Source organism: Chelonoidis abingdonii, chromosome 7 (genome assembly GCF_003597395.2).
Source record: "Chelonoidis abingdonii isolate Lonesome George chromosome 7, CheloAbing_2.0, whole genome shotgun sequence".
NCBI classification, from domain to species: domain Eukaryota; kingdom Metazoa; phylum Chordata; order Testudines; family Testudinidae; genus Chelonoidis; species Chelonoidis abingdonii.
Genome location: NC_133775.1, coordinates 43,020,260 through 43,047,778, shown reverse-complemented (window position 1 = coordinate 43,047,778; position 27,519 = coordinate 43,020,260). Strand labels below are relative to the sequence as shown.

Here is a 27,519-nt window from a genome sequence, read left to right as displayed (position 1 = left end):
CCATTATAATTTTTGAAACTTGCCTTTTGGTCATGAATTTATTCAATATGTGTGGTAATAGAACCTGTATGGAACACTTCCATTGACACAGCTTCTATTAATATTGGACTGAGATCGGCTTTGATATCCTACTGAGCTCAAGTAATTTAGACTTGATAAGTGTCACTGGAACTGTAAGAATTGTGTGAGACCTCTCCATTGCTCAGTCTTTAGGAGTCAGTACAACGTAAATGAGATGCTTCTGTTATCAAGTTTTTGCAGACCGTTTGTATCTGCAATGCTGTCAGTGGAGCAGTAAGTAATGTACTGGAGTAGGATTTCATTGTGAGTAATTTGTTGATTAAAAATGTTTTGTTGAGTAACCTTTCTCTCTGCTTCAAGATACCGGCCTGAAGTATCTGTAATACGTAGGGATCAGTTATACCGTATAGGCATAGCCCATTGCAAAGGCTGGTGTGAAGCCACACTGCTGCAGAGGGACCAATCGGAGGCATTCTGCAGGTTACTGTCCTCCATATAGCTGGTGCATAGGGTGGGATGGGGACAATGGCAGAGCCATAGTCCTGGGTTCTCCTAACCCTTTTAGGGCATTGAGTATCCCCCTAGGATGAGAGAGCACTGGTTGTGTGCCTCATGATGCTCTTTTGCCTTCCCCCCACTGAGCAACTGTCTAGTAAGCAAGCAGAATTTTCCTTTAACTTCTTAAAATTAGGCCATTTTACTTGGCATATGAGGCAGGGCTTAAATTCAGCTGGAGCTGTCCAGAGTGGAGCTCTGGTAAATATTTCAACTCCCTTGGAGTTTTTATAGAATGTGTGGGGGGCTCCAGCCGATACTCTATAAGGATTTAAGCCCTGGTATGTGGCAATGCAGTGTTGGAGAAAAACATGTTTGTTTGTTTTTTTTACTCGTATTAAAAATAACACACTACAGCAGGGGTGGCCAATCTGAGCCTGAGAAGGAGCCAGAGTCTACCAATATATGTTGCCAAAGATCCACAGTAATAAGTCAGCAGCCCCCCAGTAGCTCACCCCTAGTGCCTCCCACTCACTGGTGGCCCTGCTGATCAGTGCCTCCCCCTCCCTTCCCACTCCTCCTGCCCATCAGCTGTTTTGCAGTGTGCAGGAGGCTCTGGGGGGAAGGAGGGAGGAGCAAGGGTGCTGCAAGGGGTGGGCGCCTGGGGCAGGGCCAGGGCCAGAGGTTAAGCAGTGAGCACCCCCGGCACACTGGAAAGTTTGCGCCTGGAGTTCCAGCCCCGAAGTCAGCGTCTATGCAAAGAGCTACATATTACCTTCTGAAGAGCTGCATGCGGCTCAGGAGCCACAGATTGGCCACCCCTGCACTAGATCATTCCAGTCTAATAATAAAACTTCACTCCACTCACCACTACATTGACTAGGAAGCTTACTGTAGTGATCTGGAACATGATGTCCAAATACTGTAGTGTGTTTGTAAAGGGTAACAACTTTTATTAAGTGTTTTTAAATTATGTAACATTGTGAAAGAAGAGAAACCCAGGTTTGGCCTGGAAATCTGTGTGTATTGTGGAAGAGACTTTCAGAGATACAGAGGGCTGGTAGGTGCCCAACTCAGTGAAATTCTGTGAGAGTTAGGTACCTAACTGTCCTTTCTGCCATTGACAATTGTCCCCATTGTGCATTTCTGGAAGAATGCAAGGTATAATGCGTTTTTGGAAGAAACACAGTAACATCACAAGGCCTCTGATATCTAGAGGGCTAAACCTACTAGTCAGAGGTTGACGCCCAGGATGAGGAGGCACCAGCAAGCAAGGTCCAGTGTTATCTACAGAAGCCTCTGGATTGTAGATGTGTGACAGGCTTCAAGTCCCAGTTAAGAGAAACCCAAGAAATACTAACAGTTGATCCTTGCTGGAACTACCATGATGATGGCCATCTTTGTTTAAAATGTATTTTTCATAGAGAAAAATGTCCATTGAAAATTATTTATATTTGTTTTGGAAAAGTTTATCTTAAATCTTTCTCTGAAGAAGATATCCTGAATGTCTTGTGTGGATTTTCTAGAATGTGATCTTTACTGCAAATGCAGCATTTTATGTTTTTAATTTGTAAAGGATTTTCCCATATAATTTCAAATAACTTTTACTGAAACAAAAGTGAAAATAAATATGCATATCTTTTTGGTTTTAGTAACCTTCAAATTATAGCCAGGAAGCTATTATGGTTAATTTAACTGTTCAGAGACGATAAACCTTTTACTCCATTTGAGCGATAGAATTGATAGTTATTGAACCGTTAAGTCTAAAACCAAACTTGCTAAGTATGCTTTCAGCTGACAGGGCGACTTCATCATATTGTCAGGGGGCCTGTTATTTTAAAGAAATTATGTTGTGTGTAACTAATGATGTGGTCCCGGAGGCAGGCTCATGTAAAGAGATAATAGATGTGTTATGTTGCCACACAATATCTACTGAATGTTAGATAACACTGGTCTACAATTTTTGAGAAGTCGTCTGCTTCAGATATAAAATGTGGTATTTATTATGTATTTTGATGTGCTGAATTCAAATATGACAATTAAAACAACTGATTGGCTACTGTTTCTAAGATATTTAAGTTTTTACATTTTATGTCTATGTATATTGTGTAGATAGTAGAGTTTTAATCATAAATTGTAAACCTAGGTCTTTTCATGTGTTTATGGTTGCTTTACATGATAATATTTCACCTGTCCTGTTTATGTAACACTTTAAAAATCAGCAAAAGGGTTATATAAATAAAATTTATTATGAAACAAAAGGCAAAAAACTATTATGTACATAGTTTAGTCCTATTCAGTGTCTACTCGGCGCTTCTTGGCTTGTCTCTTGTATTCATTAAATGGAGCATCTCTTGTCACTGTCCAGCAATAGTCTGCAAGCATTGATGGGCTCCATTTGCCCTGATAGCGTTTCTCCATTGTTGCAATGTCCTGGTGAAATCGCTCGCCGTGCTCGTCGCTCACTGCTCCGCAGTTCGGTGGAAAAAAATCTAGATGAGAGCGCAAAAAATGTATCTTTAGTGACATGTTGCAACCAAGGCTTTTGTATGCCTTGAGGAGGTTTTCCACCAACAACCTGTAGTTGTCTGCCTTGTTGTTTCCGAGAAAATTTATTGCCACTAACTGGAAGGCTTTCCATGCCGTCTTTTCCTTGCCACGCAGTGCATGGTCAAATGCATCATCTCGAAGAAGTTCACGAATCTGAGGACCAACAAAGACACCTTCCTTTATCTTAGCTTCACTTAACCTTGGAAATTTTCCACGGAGGTACTTGAAAGCTGCTTGTGTTTTGTCAATGGCCTTGACAAAGTTCTTCATCAGACCCAGCTTGATGTGTAAGGGTGGTAACAAAATCTTCCTTGATTCAACAAGTGGTGGATGCTGAACACTTTTCCTCCCAGGCTCCAATGACTGTCAGAGTGGCCAATCTTTTTTGATGTAGTGGGAATCTCTTGCACGACTATCCCATTTGCAGAGAAAACAGCAGTACTTTGTGTATCCAGTCTGCAGACCAAGCAAGAGAGCAACAACCTTCAAATCGCCACAAAGCTGCCACTGATGTTGGTCATAGTTTATGCACCTCAAAAGTTGTTTCATGTTGTCATAGGTTTCCTTCATATGGACTGCATGACCAACTGGAATTGATGGCAAAACATTGCCATTATGCAGCAAAGCAGCTTTAAGACTCGTCTTCGATGAATCAATGAACAGTCTCCACTCATCTGGATCGTGAACGATGTTGAGGGCTGCCATCACACCATCGATGTTGTTGCAGGCTACAAGATCACCTTCCATGAAGAAGAATGGGACAAGATCCTTTTGACGGTCACGGAACATGGAAACCCTAACATCACCTGCCAGGAGATTCCACTGCTGTAGTCTGGAGCCCAACAGCTAGACTAGAGGCAATCAACAATTTTAAGCATCATTTTCGTTCTCAGTGACCCAGAATTAGTAAAGTTTGGCTACATTTATTTCAGAAGCATTTTGGCTGTAGAGCAGTGTAATAGAGGTAAGAATTATGTCAAACTCAGGGCCCATTACTTACCCCTTACCAATCTACTTACATGTTCTTGTAATTTTCATGTACTTTATACATTGTTTCATGCCATTAATCATTCATTTAGAATATTATTAGGAATTTTATTTAATTTCCACTAATGTTAGTAGTCATTTATCTTCACACAATTTCCTTCAAAATATAAAGCCAGGTGGATATGATTGTTTAATACTGTTTTATTTGCTTTTATAGCTTATTGTGTATAATACACAACATGCAGATATCACAGAGTCTTCTCCAGATTTGACGTAACTGTTGGTTCTTTATCATGGAATATAATGCTGAAGTCTTTTATTTTTAGTTTTAGTAGGAATATTTTCATGGTGAGGAACCTAGTTGAATGGTAGCAGGGGTCCTGATGTATATGTGATACATATGTAATGTATTGATGGATAAAATAGATAATTTATCTATATGAATGAGCTTTTGAAATGCTTTTGAAAGTGAGACTATAGCAGACCACACAATTGGTGTATGTAGAGGGGTTGTCTCAGTGTTTACCATGATGTTCCTTGCTCTGTACCCCAAGGTGGGGCCAAGTCTTGCAGTCCTTACTCATGCAAAATTCCCAGTGAAGTAAAAAACTTGTTTTGTTTTCAAATATCTAATTTCCTTTTTTTGTTCCAATCCTTGTTTGTTCTAATATCTTCTCCCATTGCAAGTACATTTATTTAGATAAAAATTGACTGCTTAGTTTCATGGGGGATTCTGTTGGCCTTGTTCAATTGATTTTTAAAGATGTCTTGTTTTATTGTAACACCAGTATTTTTGCTTTTGAGCTTCTGGTTTGAATGAGCAGAAACACTCAGGGGAAAAACATAGCAAACAGTGCTAAATTTTGCATGCTTTCAAGGCAAAATTGTTAATCCCTCCATCATTTCCTCTAGCTTGGGTGGGGAGAAGATCTTTAGAAACCATTTCATTTCTTGCAGGGGTCAGAAGAGCACTTAAGCCAGGGGTGGGCAAACTATGGCCTGGGGGCCACATCTGGCCCTTTAGACATTTTAATCCAGCCCTCAAGCTCCCACTGGGGAGCAGGATCCGGGGCTTGCCCTTTTCCGGCGCTCTAGCCAGGGAGCGGGGTCAGGGGATTGCCACGTTCTGCACATGCTGTGGGTCCGTGTGGCTCCTGGAAGCAGCGGCACGTCCCCACTCCGGCTCCTACACATAGGGGCAGCCAGGAGGCTCTGCACGCCGTCCCTGCTCCAAGCACCACCCTTAAAGCTCCAATTGGCTAAGAACTGAACCCCTCAGTCCCAGCCTGGAGTACCCTCCTGCACCCCCAACTCTCATATCCAGCCCCACCCCAGAGCCTGCACCCCCAGCCGGAGCCATCATCTCTTCCCGAACCCTCCCAATTTCTTGAGCATTCATGGCCTGCCATACAATTTCCATACCCAGATGTGGCCCTTGGGCCAAAAAGTTTGCCCACCCTGACTTAGGCCAAGACTCTATTTTGCCTCCTCCATGACTTCCTCTCTACCAGTTGGCCACATGCTTCCTGCTGTCCTTGGGGGGTTAGAGGACATATCTTAGTGACCTTTCTTAACCTTCCTCCCCCTCAATGTCAAGGTTGTGTGACGGCTGGTTCCCTCTATCCATCAGATTCTTCTAGGGTGGCTATCTGGCTTATCTTCATATGGGCTGGCATGGTAGACCCCCTCCTCCCCACACGCCTGTCTACAGAAAGAACTTGTGACAAGGGATGTGGGAGGAAGTGGGTGGCATCAGTCTTGGAAGAAACTTGTTTCTGGCTTACTAAAATGTTCTCAAACCTTTTGGCAAATCTGGGCAAAGTTTTAGGCTCATTGCAACTCTTGTTCCTTCAGGTAGGTCATTTGCCACTGAGCTTCCAGTTCCTTAAAGGCGATTTATTTCACAAGGCTTTAATTTTTCTTTATATTGGCAGATTTTGTCTTTGATGAATGTACAAAGTGCTCCTCCTTCCTAACCTTTCTAGCATGTAGAGCATTAGTCAGTGATTACAAGTGTGTTGTATATATATTATTGTGTGGACACCATTAAGTGTAATGCATACTCTGTAATATAAACTCTGTTGAACAAACCTGGTGGTTGTAACTTTTAAAAAGCAGCAACCCTTCCCCCCTGATTAATTTCTGTGTAGGTCATTTTGTGACTCAATTCTTGAAAGTCTCAGACTCCACCAAACCACTTTCCTTCAGACACACTGTAGTGTTATGGTGGGGGCAGGAGTACATGAGCTTGACCTCCTCAGTTAGCAGGATAAAGAGGCATGTATTCCACTCCATGGAACCATAAAGTTCCTGAAACCAGGAAAGAAGTTTGTAATGCAGATCCAATGAAATGTCTTGTCTTCTGTAAACCTGACACACATTTGTGTCTGATTCAAACCTTCTTATTCTGTTCCTTATTCTATAAATTGTACATCTGACACACAACTACCGGAAATCTTTAGTTTATGGTTTGACTGCTGTGGTTTGTTTTATGGTGCATTACATTGAATTTGTCAGCCATTGTCTTATCTGACATTCCATGACCATCCCAGATATTTTCTAATACCTAAGGTTGCGAATGTTGAATGAGTGCTTTTACAACAGGAGTACAGACTTGTTAGAATCTGTTTTTGCCTCCTACCCTCCCCAGGCTATAAATATTTCTCATAAACCATTGTTTTGTGATATTTCTTACCCAAATTTCCACACTTGTTGCTATTACAAAATGTTGAGGGACCATATACTTTGTACCCACGCACATACATACAGTTCCCTCTAATTCATGGTGAGTTCTTATCCTCTTTGCAATGTGTTCAATTCAAAGTGTGTGTGTGCGTGTGTGTGTCCCTTGAACTTCAGTCAGATAGAGCAGGTAGGCAATTCCTCCCTTATCCCAAATCCTTTGCATCTCTTCAGCACCAACAGTTTCAAACTCTCACAAGCAGTGGTCATTTCCTGTCTCTTTTGCTGGCTCCCAGTGAGACAGCAAGTACATCATCTGGATCCAAATAGATTCGCACAGATTGGAGACCTAGACCTTGTAGTGGACGCATCTTATCCCTCTTTGATTCAGCTGCTGAATTCTACCAGGCTGTCTCCAAACTCTCACTGAGCTGTAGTTGGCTCAGCCTTCAGATGGTGACTGTGATATGTCATGTCATGCCAGGTGGTCTGCCCACAAGGAGAGCTTCCTGTATAGCTTCAAAAGAGCTACTGAGCATGTTTAGTGCCACACCCCAGCTTGTGGATGTTTTTGCTTCCTCTGATAGTGTCATTTTGTCCAACTCTGGCAAGTCTGTAAATGCACAGAGTCCCCAAAAGTAAATCAATAAACTGTCTCCACCTCACTATTTCTTCCCTTATTTACACCACTAAATGCTGAAATGCATGCGTGCGGATAAACCATTTGGCTGTTATTCTGCATATGAGAATGTTGGCATAAGTACCACAGTTTCTCTTTATGAAGAAACAAGTGTATTACTTTAGTTATATGAACACAAAAGTAATTTAAAACATGGGCTCAGTTCAGTAATCCTTATGCTCATGGATCAGGCGTTGGGAGAATTGAGTTTTAATCCTAGTTTGCTGTGTGACTGAGGCCTGGTCTTCACTGTGGGGAGGGAGGGGGATAGTTGTAAGTTACGCAACTTCAGCTACATGAATAACGTAGCTGAAGTTGACATACTTAGACCTATTCACTGCGGTGTCTTCACTGCGGTGAGTTGACTGCTGCCACTCCCCCATCGACTCTGTCTGTGCCTCTCGCGGCGGTAGAATACAGGAGTTGATGGGAGAGCACTCGGGGGTCAATTTATCGTGTCTAGGCCAATCCAGTGGGTAGTATAGACATTCCCTAAAATAACATTTGAAAGAAAATTTCAAGCAGATTGCTGGGTTGATTGAAGTAATACTATTGCCTTTAAACATTTAAATTTTTTTGTACTGTTTTATATTGGATTATAAGATTTAATAAAAATAAATTTTGTGGAGTTGTATCTTCTCATAAAAAGAACTGGTACATCTTGCACTTTTATTTTTAGGTATGTGTCTTTCACACGTTGCTGCAAAATTATTGACAAGGGTTGTCACTTTGACTGCTGTTTCAAAAGATAACATGTCTGGGCTATGGTGAAAACAAATTACAGCTGCTTATCTAGAAGAAAACAGCTTCCAATGCTATGCAAGACACATTGTAGAGAACAATGGGTAGACTCTTTCTTTTATTTAAAATGGGTTGGTAATTTAAAAGGAGGGGCTGCGGTTTTCGGGTTAACATGCAACACAAACCCAACTACCCCCCCCCGCCCCCAGGAATTCACTGGGATGATTGCTTCACCCCTCCCCCTACTGCATGGCCAACGGTGGGGAACATTTCTGTTCAGCCACAGGCAAACAGCCCAGCAGGAACAGGCACCTCTGAATGTCCCCTTAATAAAATCACCCTATTTCAACCAGGTAACTATGAATGATATCACTCTCCTGAGGATAAAACAGAGATAAAGAATGGATGTTGTTTGAATGCCAGCAAACACTGGGACCATACGCTGTGTTATGCAGTGATTCCAGACTACGTACTACTAGCTTGACATGGTAATGTATCCTACCATGGAGGATGGAATAAGGCTGCCCTCCCTAGAAACCTTTTGCAAAGGCTTTGGGAGTACATCCAGGAGATCTTTATGGAGATGTCCCTGAAGGATTTCCACTCCATTCCCAGACACGTTAACAGACTTTTCCGGTAGCTGTAGTGCTGTGAATGCCAATTTATCATTAAACACGGTTGCTTTTAAACCATGTATAATTTTACAAAGGTACACTCACCAGAGGTCCGTTCCGCACCTGGCAGGTCCGGGAGGCAGCCTTGGGTGGGTTCAGGGGGTACTGACTCCAGGTCCAGGGTGAGAAACAGTTCTTGGCTGTTGGGAAAATGGTTTCTCTGCTTGCTTGCTGTGAGCTATCTTCCTCATCCCCCAAACCCGCATTCCTGTTGTGTGCTACTCCATTGATGGAGTCAAGCACAGGGGTGGGGTAGTTGTAGGGGCACCTCTTATGATGAGCTGCATGCTATTCTAGAAGTGGCATGTCTGGGGCTCTGACCTGGAGCGGCCATTTGCCCCTCTGGTTTTTTGGTAGGCTTGCCTCAGCTCCTTAAGTTTCACGTGGCACTGCTGCGAGTCCCTGTTATAGCCTCTGGCCTTCATGCCCTTGGAGATTTTTTCAAATGTTTGGACATTTTTCTTTTTGAACAGAGTTCTGATAGCACGGACTTTTTTTCCTCTTACAGCGATCAGATCCCGTACCGTCCATGCTGGGACTCTTTTGCGATTCTGGGACTCCATCATGGTCACCTTTGCTGATGAGATCTGCACTCACCTGCAGATTGCCACGCTGGCCAAACAGGAAATGAGATTCAAAAGTTTGCAGGCCTTTTCCTCTCTACCTGGCCAGTGCATCGGAGTTGAATGCTGTCCAGAGCGGTCACAATAGAGCACTCTGGGGTAGCTCCCGGAGGCCAATACCATCAAATTTCGACCACACTACCCCAAATTCGACCAGGCAAGGTCGATTTCAGCACTTTTCCCCTTGTCGGGGGAGGAGTACCGAAATTGATTTTAAGAGCCCTTTAAGCTGAAAAAAATGGCGTCATTGTGTGGACGGGTGCAGGGTTAAATCGATGTAACTTTGCTACATTCGACCTAAACTTGTAGTGTAGACCAGGACTATGTGGAGTAGGGCCTGAAGAGGAGACCGCCGGGATGTATATAGGGAGAAGTGGAGTCAAAGAAGCAGAATGCTCACTTGATATAGCTTTCTCCAGTCCCAGGCATTAGTGCAATTCATCAGCAGAGTATGATTCAGAAGTGCAAATGATTGGTAGCTATAGCTGTATTCAGGCAAATCGAATCTCCGATTCCATCCTAAAAATCAGGATTGTTCTATCAAGCTAATTTGCCACTTGATAAATTGGGATCTAGTTCTCAATTGTGCAAAAATTACTATAAAATCATAATTGTATAATCCCCTAGTGTGTAATTATGGTCCTTTCTGACTATTATTTGAGATGTCTTGAATCTGTAAACACAGTGCATGCATTTACAGTAAATCTCTGCAACTACACTTCCAATTAATTCTTTTTCATGAAAATACTTGGTATATTGCAAATTGATTTCTTTTCTAAGTTCAATGCAGTGGTAATTTTTCTTTTAGCACCTAAAGAGTTTGGTCCACTCTTATACACTAATTGCTTACAATTTTTTTAAAACTGAAGCCATTTTAAAGCTAACTTAAACTTGGTAACTTCTTAGCTTTTCTCTTTGCCAGCATAAAATTAGGTTAAACAAATTATGCTGAACAAAATTCCTCTCTTTAGGCCTTGGACAACACTATTTCAGTCTAAAGAGAATTTTAATGACTGAATTACAAACCAACTGAAAATAATGGTTTAATAGAGGTGCTAGCTAACCCTTAGAAATGGTAATATTCCAGTGGGTTTTGCTATACATGTTGTGGCAGAGCTCTGACCTTGCCCTCGTGGATCCTGCACTTCTAGGTGGTTTATGCTAGCCTCAGTGACTCACTGTGACCCTTCACATAGCCCTTCTCTTTCTAGGGCCAGGGTTACAGTCTACTGAGCCCTTTTCATCATAGGCCAGCAAGGAGGTTGGTGAGAGAACTCCCACAGTCTCTGTTGTCCCTAGGGGCTTGTTTCAGAACAGTTTAGTCTCCTGTCCTGACAGGGGCCTAACTTCCCCTCCCAGGAGATGTTCCTGTAGTGGTGGGTTGGGGAGAACCCGGGCCCACCCTCTACTCCGGGTTCTGGCCCAGGGACCCTAATGGTAGCAGCTGTTGGCAGCCAGCCTTTCACTGCCAGAGTTGCTACATATCCCTGAGCCACTTCCCCACAGCTCTCCTGCTTCTCCCTTCTTCACCCTTACCTTGGGGCTCTCTTAACAATGATTTGAGGGTGTCTTCTTTAACCAGCCCTTCAGCTGCACTTTCTCTCCTCTGGCTCCCTGGCTTTCCCCTGCCTGACTGGAGTGAGCCCTTTTTATAGTATCAGTGGGGCCTTAATTAGAGTTAGGTGGTCACATTAACTTAATGGCCTCACCTGACTCTTTGCAGGTTAATTAGAGTCAGGTGTTCTCACTAGCCTGGAGCAGCCCCTGCTCCGGTCAGTCAGGGAACAGAAAACTGTTAATCCAGTGGCCAGCATATCTGCCTTCTGCTATTCTGCTGTATCCAACTGGCCTGGGTCTATCACAATATATAATGGCAAAAATAATCATGAGTTTCCAAAGTATACCACAAAGCAGTTGGTAATTACATGCCTGTACACTAACAATATTATTTGTTTTTTTTCCTCTAGTTTCTCTGCTTGAAGAATATAAGAACATTCCTTTCAGCATGTTGTGAGATATTTGGGATGAAGAAAAATGAACTTTTTGAAGCATTTGATTTGTTTGATGTGCGAGATTTTGGAAAGGTAATTTAAAATTTCCTGTTTACTAATATCTTCTTTTTTTTGGCTGGATAAAGTGGTTATTGGGTAATACTTGCCATTGGTTTTATTTAGCAACTACCTTGATGCAAAAGATGTTTGATCTGGTTTTATTCTTTTCACACTTGTGTTGCATTTTTCTTTTCTTTAAGTCATAGTTGACAGAGGTCACCTGCCTGGGTGTTTTAACCATTGTGTCCTTTAGATCAGCTCAGAGCAGACAACCCAGTGGCTAGAATTGCAGTGGCCAATGTATACTAGCACTTCCCATCATTAGTGCTACTAGTGATGCACTAGTGCTAGCACTGGTGGAAGACTTTAGAGGAAAAGAATAGCGTAAGAGAGGCCAAAGAGGTCAAACACCTAATGTTCTACTGATGGATTCACCTCTTGGTTCCTCTCTTGGTTTGGCTTGCTCACAAGGGCTGTTCTGTTGGGAGCAAGTTACAGACAGAAAAGGAGCAATGTTATGGGGCAGAGAAGGACCATACAGTGGATTGGTGTCATAAGGAAAAATGTGCACAGCTGGAGGAGCAGGGAGTAGCAGTGGTAGGTGATGAGAAGAGGAGTCTGGGCTGACTGTAAAGTCAAGTAAATCAAGCAGTTATTTGGTGCTCCATATCTTTTGGGGGGAGCCTCCTATCCCATGCAGGCTCTTAAGCTCTTGGAGTGACTCTACCTTTCTCTCCAGCAGTGGGACTTGGGAGGGGGAAACAGTAACTCTAAGACCCTTCATCCCCACCCCCTTATGGTGAAGGGAAAGGAGTGGTAGGCAACTCAAGACTTGAATTCTGTTCCCCCCACTTCTAGTTGCTTGAAGCCGCTGTGTTGTCTGTGGGGCTGCAAATTGTAAGTCTTGGCACTTAGAGGAGTAATGGGAAGAAGAAAAGGATGATAAGAGTGGCTAAGCATGAGGAGGGAGAGAAAAGTGAAGTTTTTGTATGAACAACAGGTGGTAACAGTAGTCAGATGACAGTGGAAGTGGAATGACCCTAACCTGCAGCATCACCGTCTTTCCACCTATTATTTTTTTCATTGTCTAGGCTGGCAGAAATGGATGTAGGTTTAGTACAGGCACTCTTTGTCTTTTCTCCAATATTTTCAAACCAGACTATCAGACAGCAAGAACATGTTCTGGCAGGCAAATGTACTGGTGTTCAGGGCTACACTCTGGGAACAAATCTGTTACGTACAGTTAGTGTGTCATAATGGATATCCCAATTGCATAACAGAACAGGCAGTCTCTGAAGTCTGGGGAAAGGATATAATTGCCAACTGTGTCCACAAATAGCAGGTTCATTTTAATAAGAAATGCAAACTTTAAGATTGTATACAGTAGAATTGTTTGAGCAGAGCCCTCTCTTGATGATTACATCTGAATGAACACTAAATGTAGGTCCATGCCAGTGTTCTAATAGGCAATTTAATGCCAAGACAGGTCAGTTTGGTTATAATTAGCACTCCCACAAGCTACTACATTCTCTACCTATGCCATTCACAAAGGTGGAATTTGTGTTCTGCCTTTCAAAAACCAAATAAACCCTTTTCGGTCCGGTCGTTACAACTGAATGTTCATTGTTCAGTATAAATCAGGCCCAATTTATCACCATATGTGGGACCTGGCTTTTGGCAAGTATGGTTTAATAGATTCATGTAGCCAAATGATCACTGAAAATATAATCTATATAACATAGTTCCACTGTGTTGGCTCTTCATGTACCTTTGGATTTCTTATGTTTTTTCTACATTTTTTGCCCTAATGCAAACCTAACAAGTAGTCTTCCTTTTGGTTGCTTTCTAGGTAATTGCACACTTACCTTGCTATTTGGGGATGGAAGGACTTCTGTACACAGGCGAAGTAGATATGACCAAAGGGATAGGTATTTAGTATAGGAGGAGGGTGGGGAAGAGAGGAAGGGAAGGTGAATGAGAGACAGAGAATAGAGGGTCAATGGAGTAAAAGAAGGAGCATGAGAGAGGGGAAAAAGAGGATTGGGAACTGTGAAAGGGAAAGCTTGACTTGAAAAGGAAGAGGATAGATAAGGGAAGATAATGGGTAAGAAGGATGTGAGGGATATGGGGTTATGAAGGAGTTAGGCTGATTAAGCGGAAGGGAGGGAGGTGCTCCAGGTTTAGATATACCCTTAGTTAAAATAGTGGTGGGGTGCCACAAGCCAGGACTCTTCCAGTCTCGAACTGCTTGACAACTCTGGCATCTTTTTCTTTCAGTTTTAAGATTTAACCCCTCACCCTTCTTGTCTGTTTAACACGTGACAAAGCTCCAAAGTACTATTTTTACTGCTGTGAGACTGAGATACAATGATAATTAGTTACTGTGGGCTTCTCTGAGTTATAAAGAGCTATGTATGTAAACCTGTGATTAGTTTTTCTGTGCGCAAGAGCTGGCTTTCGCTAGTGTATTGTTTGTAAACTCCTACATACTTGTCTGCTCTCTGCCAGCATGTGTTCAGCATAGATTTCTACTTCTGAGTCAGTGCATCACTCCCCTAGTTTAACAGAAGAGCCTATTATTATCTAAAGACCATGCCACATTAAAAATATTCCAAATCAGAATAAATATCACAGAAATAATTTCCCATTTTTAACATCTGAAGGTACAATATTTCCATTACTTTTTATACATTGCACTTTATAATAGACAGGAGGCCTGATTCGTATTTACACTAAGGCCCCTTTAAGCTGCCTAAGTGATGTAAAGAGACCTTAGTGTAAATAAGAATCAAGCCCATGGTGTTGCTTTCTGGTACTGGTGATTGAAGTGGCTCACTGAGCATATCTAACTACTTTTGTTTGATCGTTTGTGCAATATAAAGAGATTGGCAAACCAAGAAATTCCACCTGTCCGTTTATGCTACTGTACATTTTTTGCCATGCTAGGAATAGTTAAGCTATAGTATTGTACTTCCAGTCTTTTGCTTTCAAACTTGTTATATTGCCTATTCAAAAATACCAACAATTTTTTCTTGGTTGTGTGAACAGCAGAGGAATTAAAACAAAGTCTTTTAACAGCTACTGTTGCAGTGACTGCTCTACCAGGTATCCAGTTGTTTGCAGTAATTGTTGGGTCCTTATCTAGACCTTTGTGTCAAGCCTTTGCTACTTGTTTAAATAGGCTAAAAAGTGCTTTATGGTAGTGTAGCACTACTTACTATTGGTTTCTAGTTAGTTGTTGAGAGAGATCCTGGTTCACATAATTACTCTAATATGACCATAAAGGGCCTGATTTTTAAGATAGCCACTAATCTTGAAGGAAAATTTTTGCAGATTCAGTTAGTTACTGGTGCAAAATTGTACCTGTGAAATAACATGCTGGATTGAGGCCTGTCTCAGAAATGTAGAGCACAATGTATCACTGGCTATTTGACACATGACTTTTGGAGTTTGTGCTTTGTAAAGTAGTGTCCCAAAATTAACTTTTATCTTGTGTAAACTGAAGTAGAATAATGGAAGCTGGCATTTGCAGAGATACTATCTCTTTCATGTAAGATTTTAACTATTGCATTTCTCTTCTCCCAACACAAAATTAGCCTTAATAGTACATTATTTCTTTTATGTATATATTGTAGTGAACATGTGCTAGGTGCTGTACAACATATAGGAAGGAAGAGATAATTCCTGTCTTTACAATATTTGACAATGTCTGAAAAGTCAGTAATTGCTGCTGTGCATGCATGCAAACATGCTTCCATAGTCTTAGTCAGACTAGTGACTAGTGACAAAGGCATATGGGGTTATTTAGTGCGACTTGCCTCCCTTGAATAATAACAGCTGTTTGAGCAAAAGTGGTGCGGCTACACCAAACAGCAAAGATAATGTAATACTTGCAGTAGCTTTGTGTGATGGGCATCTTTCCAGCTTCACCATTACTCTGTTTGCAGTTCATCTGTTTTCACTGCATGCAGTAATGAAAGCTCGTCACACGTGACTGGAGATTGCTGTGTGCTCTCTCTAGTGATAGATAAATTGACTTGTGTTTAACTAGGCTCTTTAAATGCCTAGGGACACAGTCAACTTTCTAGAGCAGATAGTGAATCTGAAACCATTAAAAAGGAGTGGAGCACTGTAAAAATATCTCATATAGCGTAGTCTCAGGGTTGTAAAATGTGTAGGAGAGTATAACATAGCATGAGATTTGATCTAACAAGACTAACAGAATATGCTTTATTTGTTTGGAAACGTCTCCAGTTACTAGAAGCGGTGATGAGAAGGAAGCTTTCCCCTGATTAGTTTGATTTTTATGTGGTCAAAACAAATGTTCTTAAATAGTATATTTTTTTCTATATGGAAAAAAAAATGTTTGTATACATTCCCAACCCTACAGTCTTTACTTCCACAAATCTCTTTGTGAATTAAGTAGGAGTTAGGCATGTGCAAAGAGCTACAAGATAAGCACCACTGGATTTTCCTGTTAGTCATCAACTAAAAAATATTCCATTTTTTTTTTTATTTTAAGAATCATTTTCTGAATCATCCTCCCTGCACATGGACATAGTTAATAGGAGTTTTGTGCACAAACAGAGAGAAGGCTGGTAGTAGTGTGATCACTCTAGTTTTGAGAAGATTTCTAGTTTAGAGAGGATCTTTTGGACCACAGGCATTTTCCAGACTGCTGCCCAAATGAATGATTAGGTGGATGTGTGTATATTTCCACAGCTTCTAATGCACTAAAATCTTAAAGTAGATATTTGAGTTGGAAGAAACTGTAGTGCAATGCTGACCAATGCTTAATACTTCTAAGGGGCCAAATTCAAACATGTAAGTGAGGGCAATTCCACAAGCCCCCCGTGTCTTGATTTTCATGAACTCCTTTTATTTAAGGAACCACTCCAGAAACCACATACAATCACAGATGTATTGAGTTTTTGTTGCTTGTTCTGCAATTATATTTTTATAATTGTTGAATTTTTAAACTTATTGTAATAGAAAAAATGTAGTCAGTTTTATACTACGGGTTTCCATGGTACCCATTTAAGCAAACAAACAAATTAGGAAGAACATGTCGGATGCAAATGAATAATTGATTTTAAAGAAAGGAATAAAAAGAGGAGAAACAAAAAGGAGACCTGGTGATTAGCATTTGAAGTTTTCCACGGTTGTGCAGTTATTTTATTAAGATCCTATTTTTTTAAAATAAGTGGTAGGATATGACTTGTATGTCTAGTATTGCCGTTTGTCCTCCGATGGAAAAAAGGGTTTCATAGTTTTGATCTTTTCCCTCTTGTATGTTTCAAGTATTTTCCCTTGTTTAGACAGCAGGAGTCACAGATGGTGGGTTCTAGTTGTAGCTGGATACTTCCTCCATGTTTTCTTCCCCATATAGCTATAAACTCCAGTAGCAGATGTAGTGCTGTCAGGGGTAGCCTGAGTCCAATCCTTTAGTATACCAGGCTGTAACTACAGTACTTTTAAAAATCTGGTGCTTTTTAACTATGGTGAACAGTTGTTACAAACTGTTAGGTATAACAGTAAAACTAACACAGGTAGGAGCAGGTGAACTGGTTTTTCCAGTTTGAACCCACCATGACATAATAGGATTGGAAATTTGACTTGAACCCTAATGTTATTGAATTTGTGTTCTGCTTTGCAACGACTCTGTATGTGTGTGTGAGAGAGAGCGAGAGTGAAAGAGAGTGTGAGTAGTGAGGTGAATGGAGATTAAAGTTCCTAAGGAAAAAGTTACATGACGATGAAGCAGAGAGTGAACAGCGTGAAAAACATATACCCATTCCTTAATTCTGGGATCAAGGTGAGGGGAGTATTCCAAACACATAGCACAGATTTCCCTTTATTATCTTTTAAAACTGAATCTGCCTTAAGGGGGGAAGGATTTTAAATTGCAGGAAAAAAAGAAGGTTCTTGAACTAGTTCTACAAAATCAGAAAAAAATAAGTCGAGACAGGTGCCAAGCTCCAACTCCATGAGATTCATCCACTTCTAGTCACAACTATCTATTCTTCTAGTAGATTTCAGTGCTGTGTGTAGCTTGCTGATGTAGCATGAAAACCTCCACCCCCTCACATACTAGTGCCAGGCAATGTTTTCATTAAATATTCCATCTCCGAGACTCATTTTTAACCAACCCAGGACTGTTGGGTTCTTCCTCTCTATACCTGTGTGCCAGAATCAACAAATAATTTTGATACTAGTGCCTTCAATTCTGCCGGAATCACATAGTCCTCTAGCATCCCCAGTCTTTGGTGTGTCTTGTGTCTCAGCAATTTCAGCTGTCATAGCTTCTCAAAGGTGATTTCAACCTACTGTAGGACTCATTTGATAAAGAATAGCTCTGTGATGAACTAGGAATCTAAAGGCCTACTGTAGTCAGTGGGAGTCCTGTTGATTGGAGTTATCTTTACTCTAGTCATAGGAAATGTAAGGAATAGAGTGCTGGTCACAAGTGTGCTCCTTGCTTCAAGCGTAGCTCAGTTTTCTTACATTGTCAAGTCTGTAAAGTTAATAAGTTTGAACTTATTTTCATAATAGGTGTTTGATAACATGCTGTTATACAAGATTGGTGAATGACATCAAAGAGAGCATTAGACTTACTAAGCAAAAGTGGTATAAACAAGTATTTGATCATTCAAAATGCTATATAAGAGCTAGGTTTTATTAAAAAGCATATAGTGCAGCTTCCAGCGCAGCTACATCCTCCATCACACTCAAAAGGCTCATTTGCACAAAGTACACAGCAAAGTGCTCTGAAAATACTGAATGTGTAAGCAAGTGTCTTGTACTATATGGTCATTTTAGCTACTCTGTCACTGTTAAGGAAATCCTGACACTGATTCAGCAGAACATTGTGAACAAGCTGAAGTATCATGTTCCAAGTGTGTTGGAATTCCACCAAGTATGTTTTCAAAAGATTCCAGGAAGAGCAGACAGATGTGAGTATTCACATGCCAAAATCTACATGGTAGCTTGATGGTTATAAAAACAATGAAATTCACAGACGAGAACTAAATCTCAGTGCATAGAAATCAAGTGCAGTTCAGCAGCAAAATGATGTGATGTATTAGGTCTACCACTGTCCTGGTCTCAGGAGGCACCTGTCAAATATTTGGACAGCATCACAAACTGTGCTGAAGGATGCTTGAAAGGTATGGACACTTACATAGAAGCAGCTGCTGTCATGTTTCAGGCCCTTCAGTGGCCTCTGGGGATGTTGTGACATCAAGCTTGCTACAAAGTTTCAGCTCTATAGAACCGTGGTTATACCACCCTATTGAACGGAAGTGAAACATGGGCACTGAAGGACACAGGACTGATATTTTCAATTCTTGTCATCTTTGTCAACTATTCCATGTCAAGTGTCAGGAAAAGAACAGAAATGAGGATATTCAAAAGCTGAACCCAAGAGCCACTTCCCTGAGCACTTGTTCAATTTAGGCAGCTTTGTTGGTATGGACATATTAGAATGGAAGACGAATTAATTTTGAAGTGTGTGTACCAAGGAACGCTGTTACACAGCTGACAATCAGAAGGGCACCAGAAGCTTTGGTAGCATGACAAGAGTGCCAGTGATGAACATGAACTAAATATACAGCCAGAATATACAGCCAGACCATCAAAAGTACCTTGCCAGAAATCAAACTGAGTAGTGCTTGATCTGCAAGGAGGTTACATCCCTTTAGGATTTGCTATGATGAAGACAGTCTTGTACATAGCTCTATATTTTTATTTAATGGTTTGTGTATGTGAGAGAGAGAGAGAGAGAGAGTAGGGTGGGGAATGTGGCAGTGCATCAGAGAGAATTGTGTGGAGCAGAGAAGTTTGACAGAACTGTAAAAGAAACTTGTGGGATATGGGCCTTCTTTGTAAACTTAAACACAATGAAAATACACCCTGGTGTTGGTAATGCCTTGTGGATGTTCAAATAATACAGTTAATTATACCTAATTATGCTATTTAGTAAGTCCTAGTCTATACGCACATTTTGTATCAGTATGAAAAAAATCACCCTCCTCACTGAAATAGTTATTGATGTAGTTATACTTATAGAAGCCTTAGTGTGGGTGCTGCTATACATGAAATAAAGGTGCCTTATATGGGTGTAACTTATTCCCCTTCCTATATGGGAATAGCTATACTAGTATGACTGCATCCACATTAGAGTTTTCGTTTTTTTTTGCCACTTTTACTATGCTGACTATCAGACATTGCTGAAGATATAATTCTACTGTATAGAATTTTGCTCCTTAGGAGACTGATCCCACTAGGTGCTGCATGTCCTAAATTCCCATTGAAGGTAATAGAAATTCACTGAAGGCAAAATCGCCTGTATTTTAGGACAGGTCTACACTAGAAGCACTACATCTGTGCAGTTGCACTGCTGTAGTGTGTCTGGTGAAGATGCTCTATACTGACGGGAGAATGCTCTCCCGTCACATAATTACTCCACCTCCATGAGAGGCAGAAGCTATGCTGGTGGGAGAGCGTCTCCCACCAACAGTGCTGGTGTGTACAGTGCTGGTCACTATAACTTGTGTTGCTCGGGTGGGAGGTGCCTTCAGAACGGGGCTGCCGGCCAGCAGCTGCAGCTCTCCATCTGCTCAGCTCTGAAGGCAGTGCCGCTGCCAGCAGCAGCGCAAAAGTAATGGTAGCAGGACCGCAACCCACTTCTCTAATAACTTTGCAACCTCTCCGCAACTCCTTTTTGGATCAGGAGCCCTACAATTACAACACCGTGAAATTTCAGATTTAAATAGCTGAAATAATGAAATGTACTATTTTTAAAATCCTATGATTGTGAAATTGGCCAAAATGGACTGTGAATTTGCTAGGTCCCTATTAATAGGGTATCATGGGACTAGCTCAGTAAACTGGGACCCCATATCACTATAGTTGATCTGTTGCCTTACAAATACCTGTGACTTGACATTAGCCCAAAATGCTGCAGTTGCTGAGCTAGTGACCTTGTGGCAACCTGTGCTTTGATATCAGGCCAGAAAACTATATAGATGGACTAACCCATAGAAGCCTTTGCCCTGAAATCTACCCAACAAATTAGAGGTGATTGGCCACTGACTTTATGGTGGCCTGTCCTTGAAATCAGACCAGCAAAGAAGTGTAGAGCCATCCTATATGCAGAAAAGTGGTTAAGGTACAGAGGAGTGTTGGAGAGTGCATAGGATTCCCTTCCCCTCACTCCCCTGGGATTGAGGAGGCTCAGTTCCCTTAGATCTCTCTCTCCTCGTGCCTCTTTAGGTGGGGGAGTTTCAAGTGGTAGCATCAGTAGGAAATGGTGCCTAACGGAGAAATTGGCAGGGCTCCAAGGCCTACCTGCCAGTAGCACCAGCATCTATTTAATGGAAGAACTGTCCAAGCTGTGATTTGGCAATTTGTCTTCTCTCTTTTCCAGGTACTTCATAGTAATTTCCACTCCTGTGAAGGGGGCAGAGAGTGGAAGTAGGGAAGCTTGTTGCCTTCAATTTTCCCCTGTTTCAGTGGGAAAAGGGACACCTTGTTACTCTTCCCTATCCAGGGTGCAGGGAAACAGAACAAAACAGTTCTATCTCCACTCCTTTCCATATTGGATTGTGGTTGTGGGAGCAGTGTTGTCCCTCTGCAAAGCTCCATGCTCTTTGTGTGTGACTGGCCATAAGGGGTACTGACTCCCTTCTGATATGCTTGTTCTATTCTCCCTGTGTGCCATGTCTGAGAGCACAGAGATGCTAGAATGTCACTTTGCTACAAGATCTCAACATCCATGATGAAGTATAATCATTAAAACTAGTGGGCTTCCCCCACCTCGGTTGCTTGTGACCCAAGCAGAGCGTACGTTTTACAGTGAGGAAAATTACCATGCTTTAGAGCTTTACCCAGGCGGGGCTGAACTCCTCCTCTGAGGTGCCCTCTGTTGTCAGTTCTAAATCTTTTGTATTTTTCATTTAGATACTAATTTTCCATAGCGATGCCTTTGGGTTGGGTTGACTGCACATCCTTTATGGATCATGAGGGAAGATGTACTCATGTTGCTGGAAAGTCATGTATTGGTTCAGGGCTCTCTTTGTGTTCAGATTTTATATTTGTGCCTCAGGTGAGGGTATTGCATGAATGGTTTAGATTCCATTTTCAATATCAGGAATATTAAAATCTAATGTTCCATTAAGCCAGCTGGACTCAAACTTTTCAGTTGATTTTTGAGTGCTGGGCTAGTATTGCACGCTTAGGGTACGTCTACACTGCACGATTATTTCGAATTAGCTTAAACCGATATTACAAAACAGATCTAATAAAATCGGTTTAGCGCATCCACAGTGGGATCCCGAAATCGATTGTTTGCGTCCATGGTCCAAAGCTACCATCGATTTCAGGAGCGGTGCACTGTGGGTAGCTGTTCCTCAGCTATCCCATAGTTCCCACTTCCGTGTTGAGAGCACAGTGCCTGATGGGCAGGAAAACACTGCCCCGGGTGGTGCTGGGTACAGCCTCACCCCTCCCTTTGTGAAGCAGCAGACAGCCCTTGGCGCCTTTTTCGCGGAGTGCATTGAGCAAACGCCATAGCACAGCAATCTTTCCCTTTTTTTTTCACGTGGTGGTGGGGAAATAAACTGAGGAGCTGTTCCCTGAACCACGCAGACACTGTGTTTGAACCTACAGACATTGGGAGCTCAGCCAAGAATGCAAATAATTTTCAGAGAGCTGTGGACTGTGGGATAGCTGGAGTCCTCAGTACCCCCTCCCTCCCTTCATGAGCGTCCATTTGAGTCTCTGGCCTTCCCGTTACGCTTGTCACACGCGCTGTGTATCCTGGAGTTTTTTATTCAAACGCTTTGGCCTTTCGTGTTCTGTAACGGAGCTGGATACAACAGATTTGTCCCCATACAGCGATCAGACCTAGTATCTCCCGTACGGTCTATGCTGGAGCTCTTTTTCGATTTCAAACTGCATTGCCAGCCGTGCTGATCAGAGCTCCACACTGGGCAAGCAGAAATGTAATTCAAAAGTTCACGGGCTTTTCCTGTTTACCTGCCCGCTGCATCCGAGTTCAGATTGCTGTCCAGAGCGGTCAGTGCTGCACTTCTGGATGCCGCCCGGAGGCCAATAACGTCGATTTTCCGTCACATGAACCCTAATCCGAGTTATCACTATCGAATTTAGCGCTACTCCTCTCGTTTGGGAGGAGTTCCGAATCGATTTAAGGAGCCATTTAACTCGATATTAATGACGACGTCGTGTGAACGGATACAGTGTTAAATCGGTATATCGGCTATTAAACCGATTTAAAGTCGCAGTGTAGACCTGGCCTTAGAAGCAAGACATTCTACTGTTAAATGATGACAAAACCATGGCTCCAGAAAATGTTCAGTCATAGTGCATAAATTTAAGCAGGCTAAAAGCAATCCTCTGTGCCTTTGTCTATTATACTGGGATAGTGCCACATCTTATGTTGCTTAAGAAGTAATGGGCAGCAGACTCTGATGTGCTTGGATATTGATACGCTTCAATGTAGTGGATAATTAGGCTTGTAAAGGACTTGAAAAACGATGCCTACAAGCCAGGGTGCAATGTGCGTTTAAAGGAATAAAACGTTTTCTTTGCTATGTACTGTATTTCATTGCAACGTTGTCTAGTCAATGTTCTATTTTAATGATGTTAAAATATGTGACTTACTGCCTTGCTCTGCCTCTGTTCGACCTTCTTTCTCTTCCTGGCTTTGCTCAGTTTTTCCTCTTTTCTATAATATGTCCTTGTCTCCCTCAGTCTTTCATCTGTCTCTTTCCCTTCAATGTACTGTCTACCTCCTTTCTTATATTTTCCGTCTCTCCTTTCTTTTTCACTCCCCCCATGTGCATACAGAAACATGCATGTCCCCTAACCAACACTGTAGGGTTTAAAGATTTTTACCAGATTTTGAATAGTCAGAGGGCCTAACCTTTGGAGCCAAAGACTGATAGAAAAGATGGGGACTCCCAGTGTCCAAGGAGATGCCTGTGAGAAGCCAGTTTCCTTTTCAGTGATACATGATGAACGTGATTTGCAGAGGTACTGAACACTTGTTGCTTCAACGGACGTCAGTGGAAGCTATGAGCGCTCAGTATCTTTGCATTTTAGACCTATATAACTAATGGATTAAAGTGTCAGAATCTCTACTACCGATGTAGCACCACATCCTACGTTTGAGAGAATGACTCTCCTCTTTTGGAATAGATTCCCTTTTGCTTCCTGTGTCAATTCACAGAGCATGGAGTGAGTGTAAGTGCAGGTTATTATGGAGAGACTGTATTCTTTTCATAAACAAGGGTGAGACTAGCTTTTCAGTACAAGTACATTCTGGTTTTGCCCTAATTTAACTCAGATTGAACCAACTCACTTGAAATGTTTTAGGTCTGTTTCTCTGTTTGAGAATTTTTTAGCGAAGTTTTTGGAAGAGGATCTGACAAAGTCTATCCAAACGTCTCTTTTGGTGGTGCTATTTTCCTGTGTTGATTGGGGAGACTTCCTGCTGTCCATCGTCTCTCAGTTGACCCCAGTTGAAGAGGCCCACCCCTGATCTGTTCAGGATCTGAGCTCAGGAACTCTACAAGAGCAGGGCTATGGTTCCTCCTCCTTCAGCTTGCAGAAGTTTAACTTGGGGACATAATTTCTCCAGACTGAGAAGTCAGTGCATAGTGTACAGAAATGATGTCCCCAGTTACCTGACTCTGACTGTATTACAATGATATGGGCATTACAATACTTAGTCTGTTCTTGTGGATAATATCCTGGATGTCTGATCCATGATGTCTGTTACTTGTAAGCCTCACAAGGTCTAATATGGGTGTTCTCTGCATTTGTGACATGGAGTGATCTTTGGAGTTCTTCTGTCTTTGAAATCAGTAAAGCATGCTGAAATGTCAGAACAATTTGTTTTAAAAAAAATTGCATGCCAAATTCACCTGTAAAACAAATTTTAAAACAAAAAGAGCACACAGTTTTTTGTTATGCTAGTATTTATGTGGACATCAATCTCCATATCATTCCTATAGGTAAGCAAGTAGTAGTATCCCCATTTCACAGAGGAACAAATGGGAAAATTGAGGCAGAGAGAAGTTATGTGACTTGCTCCCACAGAAGTTGAGAATTAAGAGCGCAGTTTTATGTAAATACTGAAGCTTAATTTGTGATAGAGAAATAGTGAATTAATAAGCCAATTTTGAAAAAACCCCAAACTCTTCTGTAAACAAGCCTTGGTTATACTAGGTGTAAGGTATTATGATACTGATTCCAAGAGTAAAAGCCAAAGAGTATTAAACTTGGTGTCCTCTTTAGAATGGGCACCAGTTTCGCTATAACGTGTAAGGTGTGCCAGGCAGAGTAGTTTAATCCTAATATAGTATGTAATTGCACATGTCCAGACAGTCTTGAATGCTACACTTACTTAATTTAAGTATTGTTTAGGGAGTTGTTAGCTCTTGCTTAGCTGTATCTTATCTGATGTGGAATGCCTTTCCTCTATGAGTGATCTACTGCATGAGTAACATATGCTCTGACAAACGACACTCCATGAAGTGGCTATCTCTTAAAAAGGGGAATGAAATACAAAAACATTTCTCATTTTGACTAACGCTGCCTAGACATAAATCAAAGAGTGAGATTTTCTTTTTGCAAAAAGTAAAAACTAAAAGCCAGGGACTATCTAGAGCTAGGCGACCTGGAGACCACTATTTAGGAGAACTGAGTCCAAGTATTGCCTACTAAAATCCTTTTTTCTGCCGCTGTTAAAGTGTAGAATTCAATTTATCTGAAAGGAGTGATCTGCAAAGCATTTTAAAAATAATTTGGCTTGTGCTCTTTGTTCTTTTTAATGTATTAGGGGGGCCAGGATGACTTTTTAAGCTTATATTTTTTTGCTTCTGCTTTACTTTAGATATTTCAAGTCTTGTCTTCTCTAATTCTTGGAGGACTCCATGAGGGCAAAATCTTGTATGTTGTGAACTTTCACATCTTAATTGAAAGGTGTTGTGTGTGCTGAACCTCTAACAGACGTCCGAGGCCGGATTCCTAGGTCTGCCTGAGAAGTACAAAGCACGTATTGAGAGAGGGGTTGCGAAGGCTGGTAAAGATGCATAGTGTGCAGGACCAGGGCATATTGCTCTGAGTTACAGCAGTTCTCTCCCCTTCCCTCCCCTCCCCCCTCACTACTGTAACACAATATGCTAATGGCACCAAGGGGCCAAAATCAGAGTTGGGTATTTGTACGTTGTAGGGGGTGTTGGTGCTGTGGCCCCTTTGCTCTGGCCATAGCCCTTTTTCCTTGCTACATTGGCAGCAGGAAAGAAGAACACAAGATTCTAGTGGAAAGATGTGGAGAAATTGGAGAGGGTCCGAAGAAGAGTAACAAGAATGATTAAAGGTCTTGAGAACATGACCTATGAAGGAAGGCCGAAAGAACTGAGTTTGTTTAGTTTAGAAAAGAGAAGACTGAGATGGGACATGATAGCAGTTTTCAGGTATCTAAAAGGTTGTCATAAGGAGGAGGGAGAAAACTTGTTCATCTTAGCCTCTAAGGATAGAACAAGAAGCAATGGGCTTAAACTGCAGCAAGGGAGGTTTAGGTTGGACATTAGGAAAAAGTTCCTAACTGTCAGGGTGGTTAAACACTGGAATAAATTGCCTAGGGAGGTTGTGGAATCCCCGTCTCTGGAGATATTTAAGAGTAGGTTAGATAAATGTCTATCAGGGATGGTCTAGACAATATTTGGTCCTGCCATGAGGGCAGGGAACTGGACTCGATGACCTCTTGAGGTCCCTTCCAGTTCTTGAATCTATGAATTCTTCTTGCACTGGGGCTGGATAAACAAACAAACAAACAAAAACAACAAAAAAAGCCCAAAGCTCTGTTATCGTCCAAAAAAGTTCTCACACGTTTGCCCTTATGAATTACACGTGTGCATGTACAGCTATAGTAAGGCATTTATCTGTGCCATGCCAAAAGTCCTAGATTGTCATATCAGAGATAGCAAATCACTACCCTCACTCTGTAGCCAATTTGCACGCAGCAATATCATTGGTTGTATGAGAGAGACTGCATAGATGGTGGACAGCATGGGCTTTCAGTTACTAGTAAGCAGCATAAATGTTTTGCATATAATGACAATGGATGGGTAGTCAACTTGTTTAAATTTCAGCACAGCTGGAGAACATTCAAACTTTAGGTTAATGTAATATTCAGTCTTCCCAACAATGATAATTCTTTCATGCCACATTAGTATTTTATTTTTGGAAACAAACTGCAAAAACATGATGAGAAAACTCTGAAAGGTCTCAGGACACAAACACACAGTTTCCTTGAAATGTGTAGTACATGATGCCACTTAGAGCAAAATTTATTTCTTGGAGCACAATATTTATAAATTTCTGGAAAGTGCTATGCTTTGCACATTTTACATGTAGCTTTGGCTGTTTTTTTAAAAAATAGGGTTAAATAAGGTTTTATTCATGAACCTATCTTAAGTTGAATATGAGGAGCAGAAAACATTTTCAACTGTATCATAGAATATCAGGGTTCGAAGGGACCTCAGGAGGTCATCTAGTCCAACCCCCTGCTCAAAGCAGGACCAATCGCCAGACAGATTTTTGCCCCAGATCTCTAAATGGCCCTCTCAAGGTCTGAACTTACAACCCTGGTTTAGCAGGCCAATGCTCAAACCACTGGGCTATTCCCCCCTTACATCTACTGTAAGTGACAGTTGATATAATTGTTTAGGAAAATAGTTGAGAGCTAATCCTCTTGGCTATATAATTAATCCTCCAAAAGTCTACTTCATGGGTTATTGAAAACCTTAAAAGGTTTAAAGTGTTTCTAATATATAACTGACTTGAGCAAAAGTACATTAGCAGCATCATACAAGTGAATGATGTGAGCTACTTACAGTAGCAAATTGATGTTAGAAAAGAAATTCTGTGCACGATGTTCTTCAGCTTTTACCGAACTGTATAAATGAGTTTAGGGAATATTGGTTGAT

General features: G+C 41.5%; 1 protein-coding gene across 4 annotated transcripts in view; it reads left to right on the top strand.

Moving 5' to 3' along the window:
• Window positions 1-27,519, top strand: part of VAV3 (vav guanine nucleotide exchange factor 3) — a 259,518-nt gene that overhangs the window by 39,960 nt on the left and 192,039 nt on the right. For all 4 annotated transcript variants that reach the window (XM_032803745.2, XM_075067838.1, XM_032803748.2 and 1 more), the window contains exon 2: window positions 11,420-11,536. In XM_032803745.2, coding sequence (XP_032659636.1) covers window positions 11,420-11,536 — 117 coding nt within the window. The remainder of the gene's footprint in view (window positions 1-11,419; window positions 11,537-27,519) is intronic.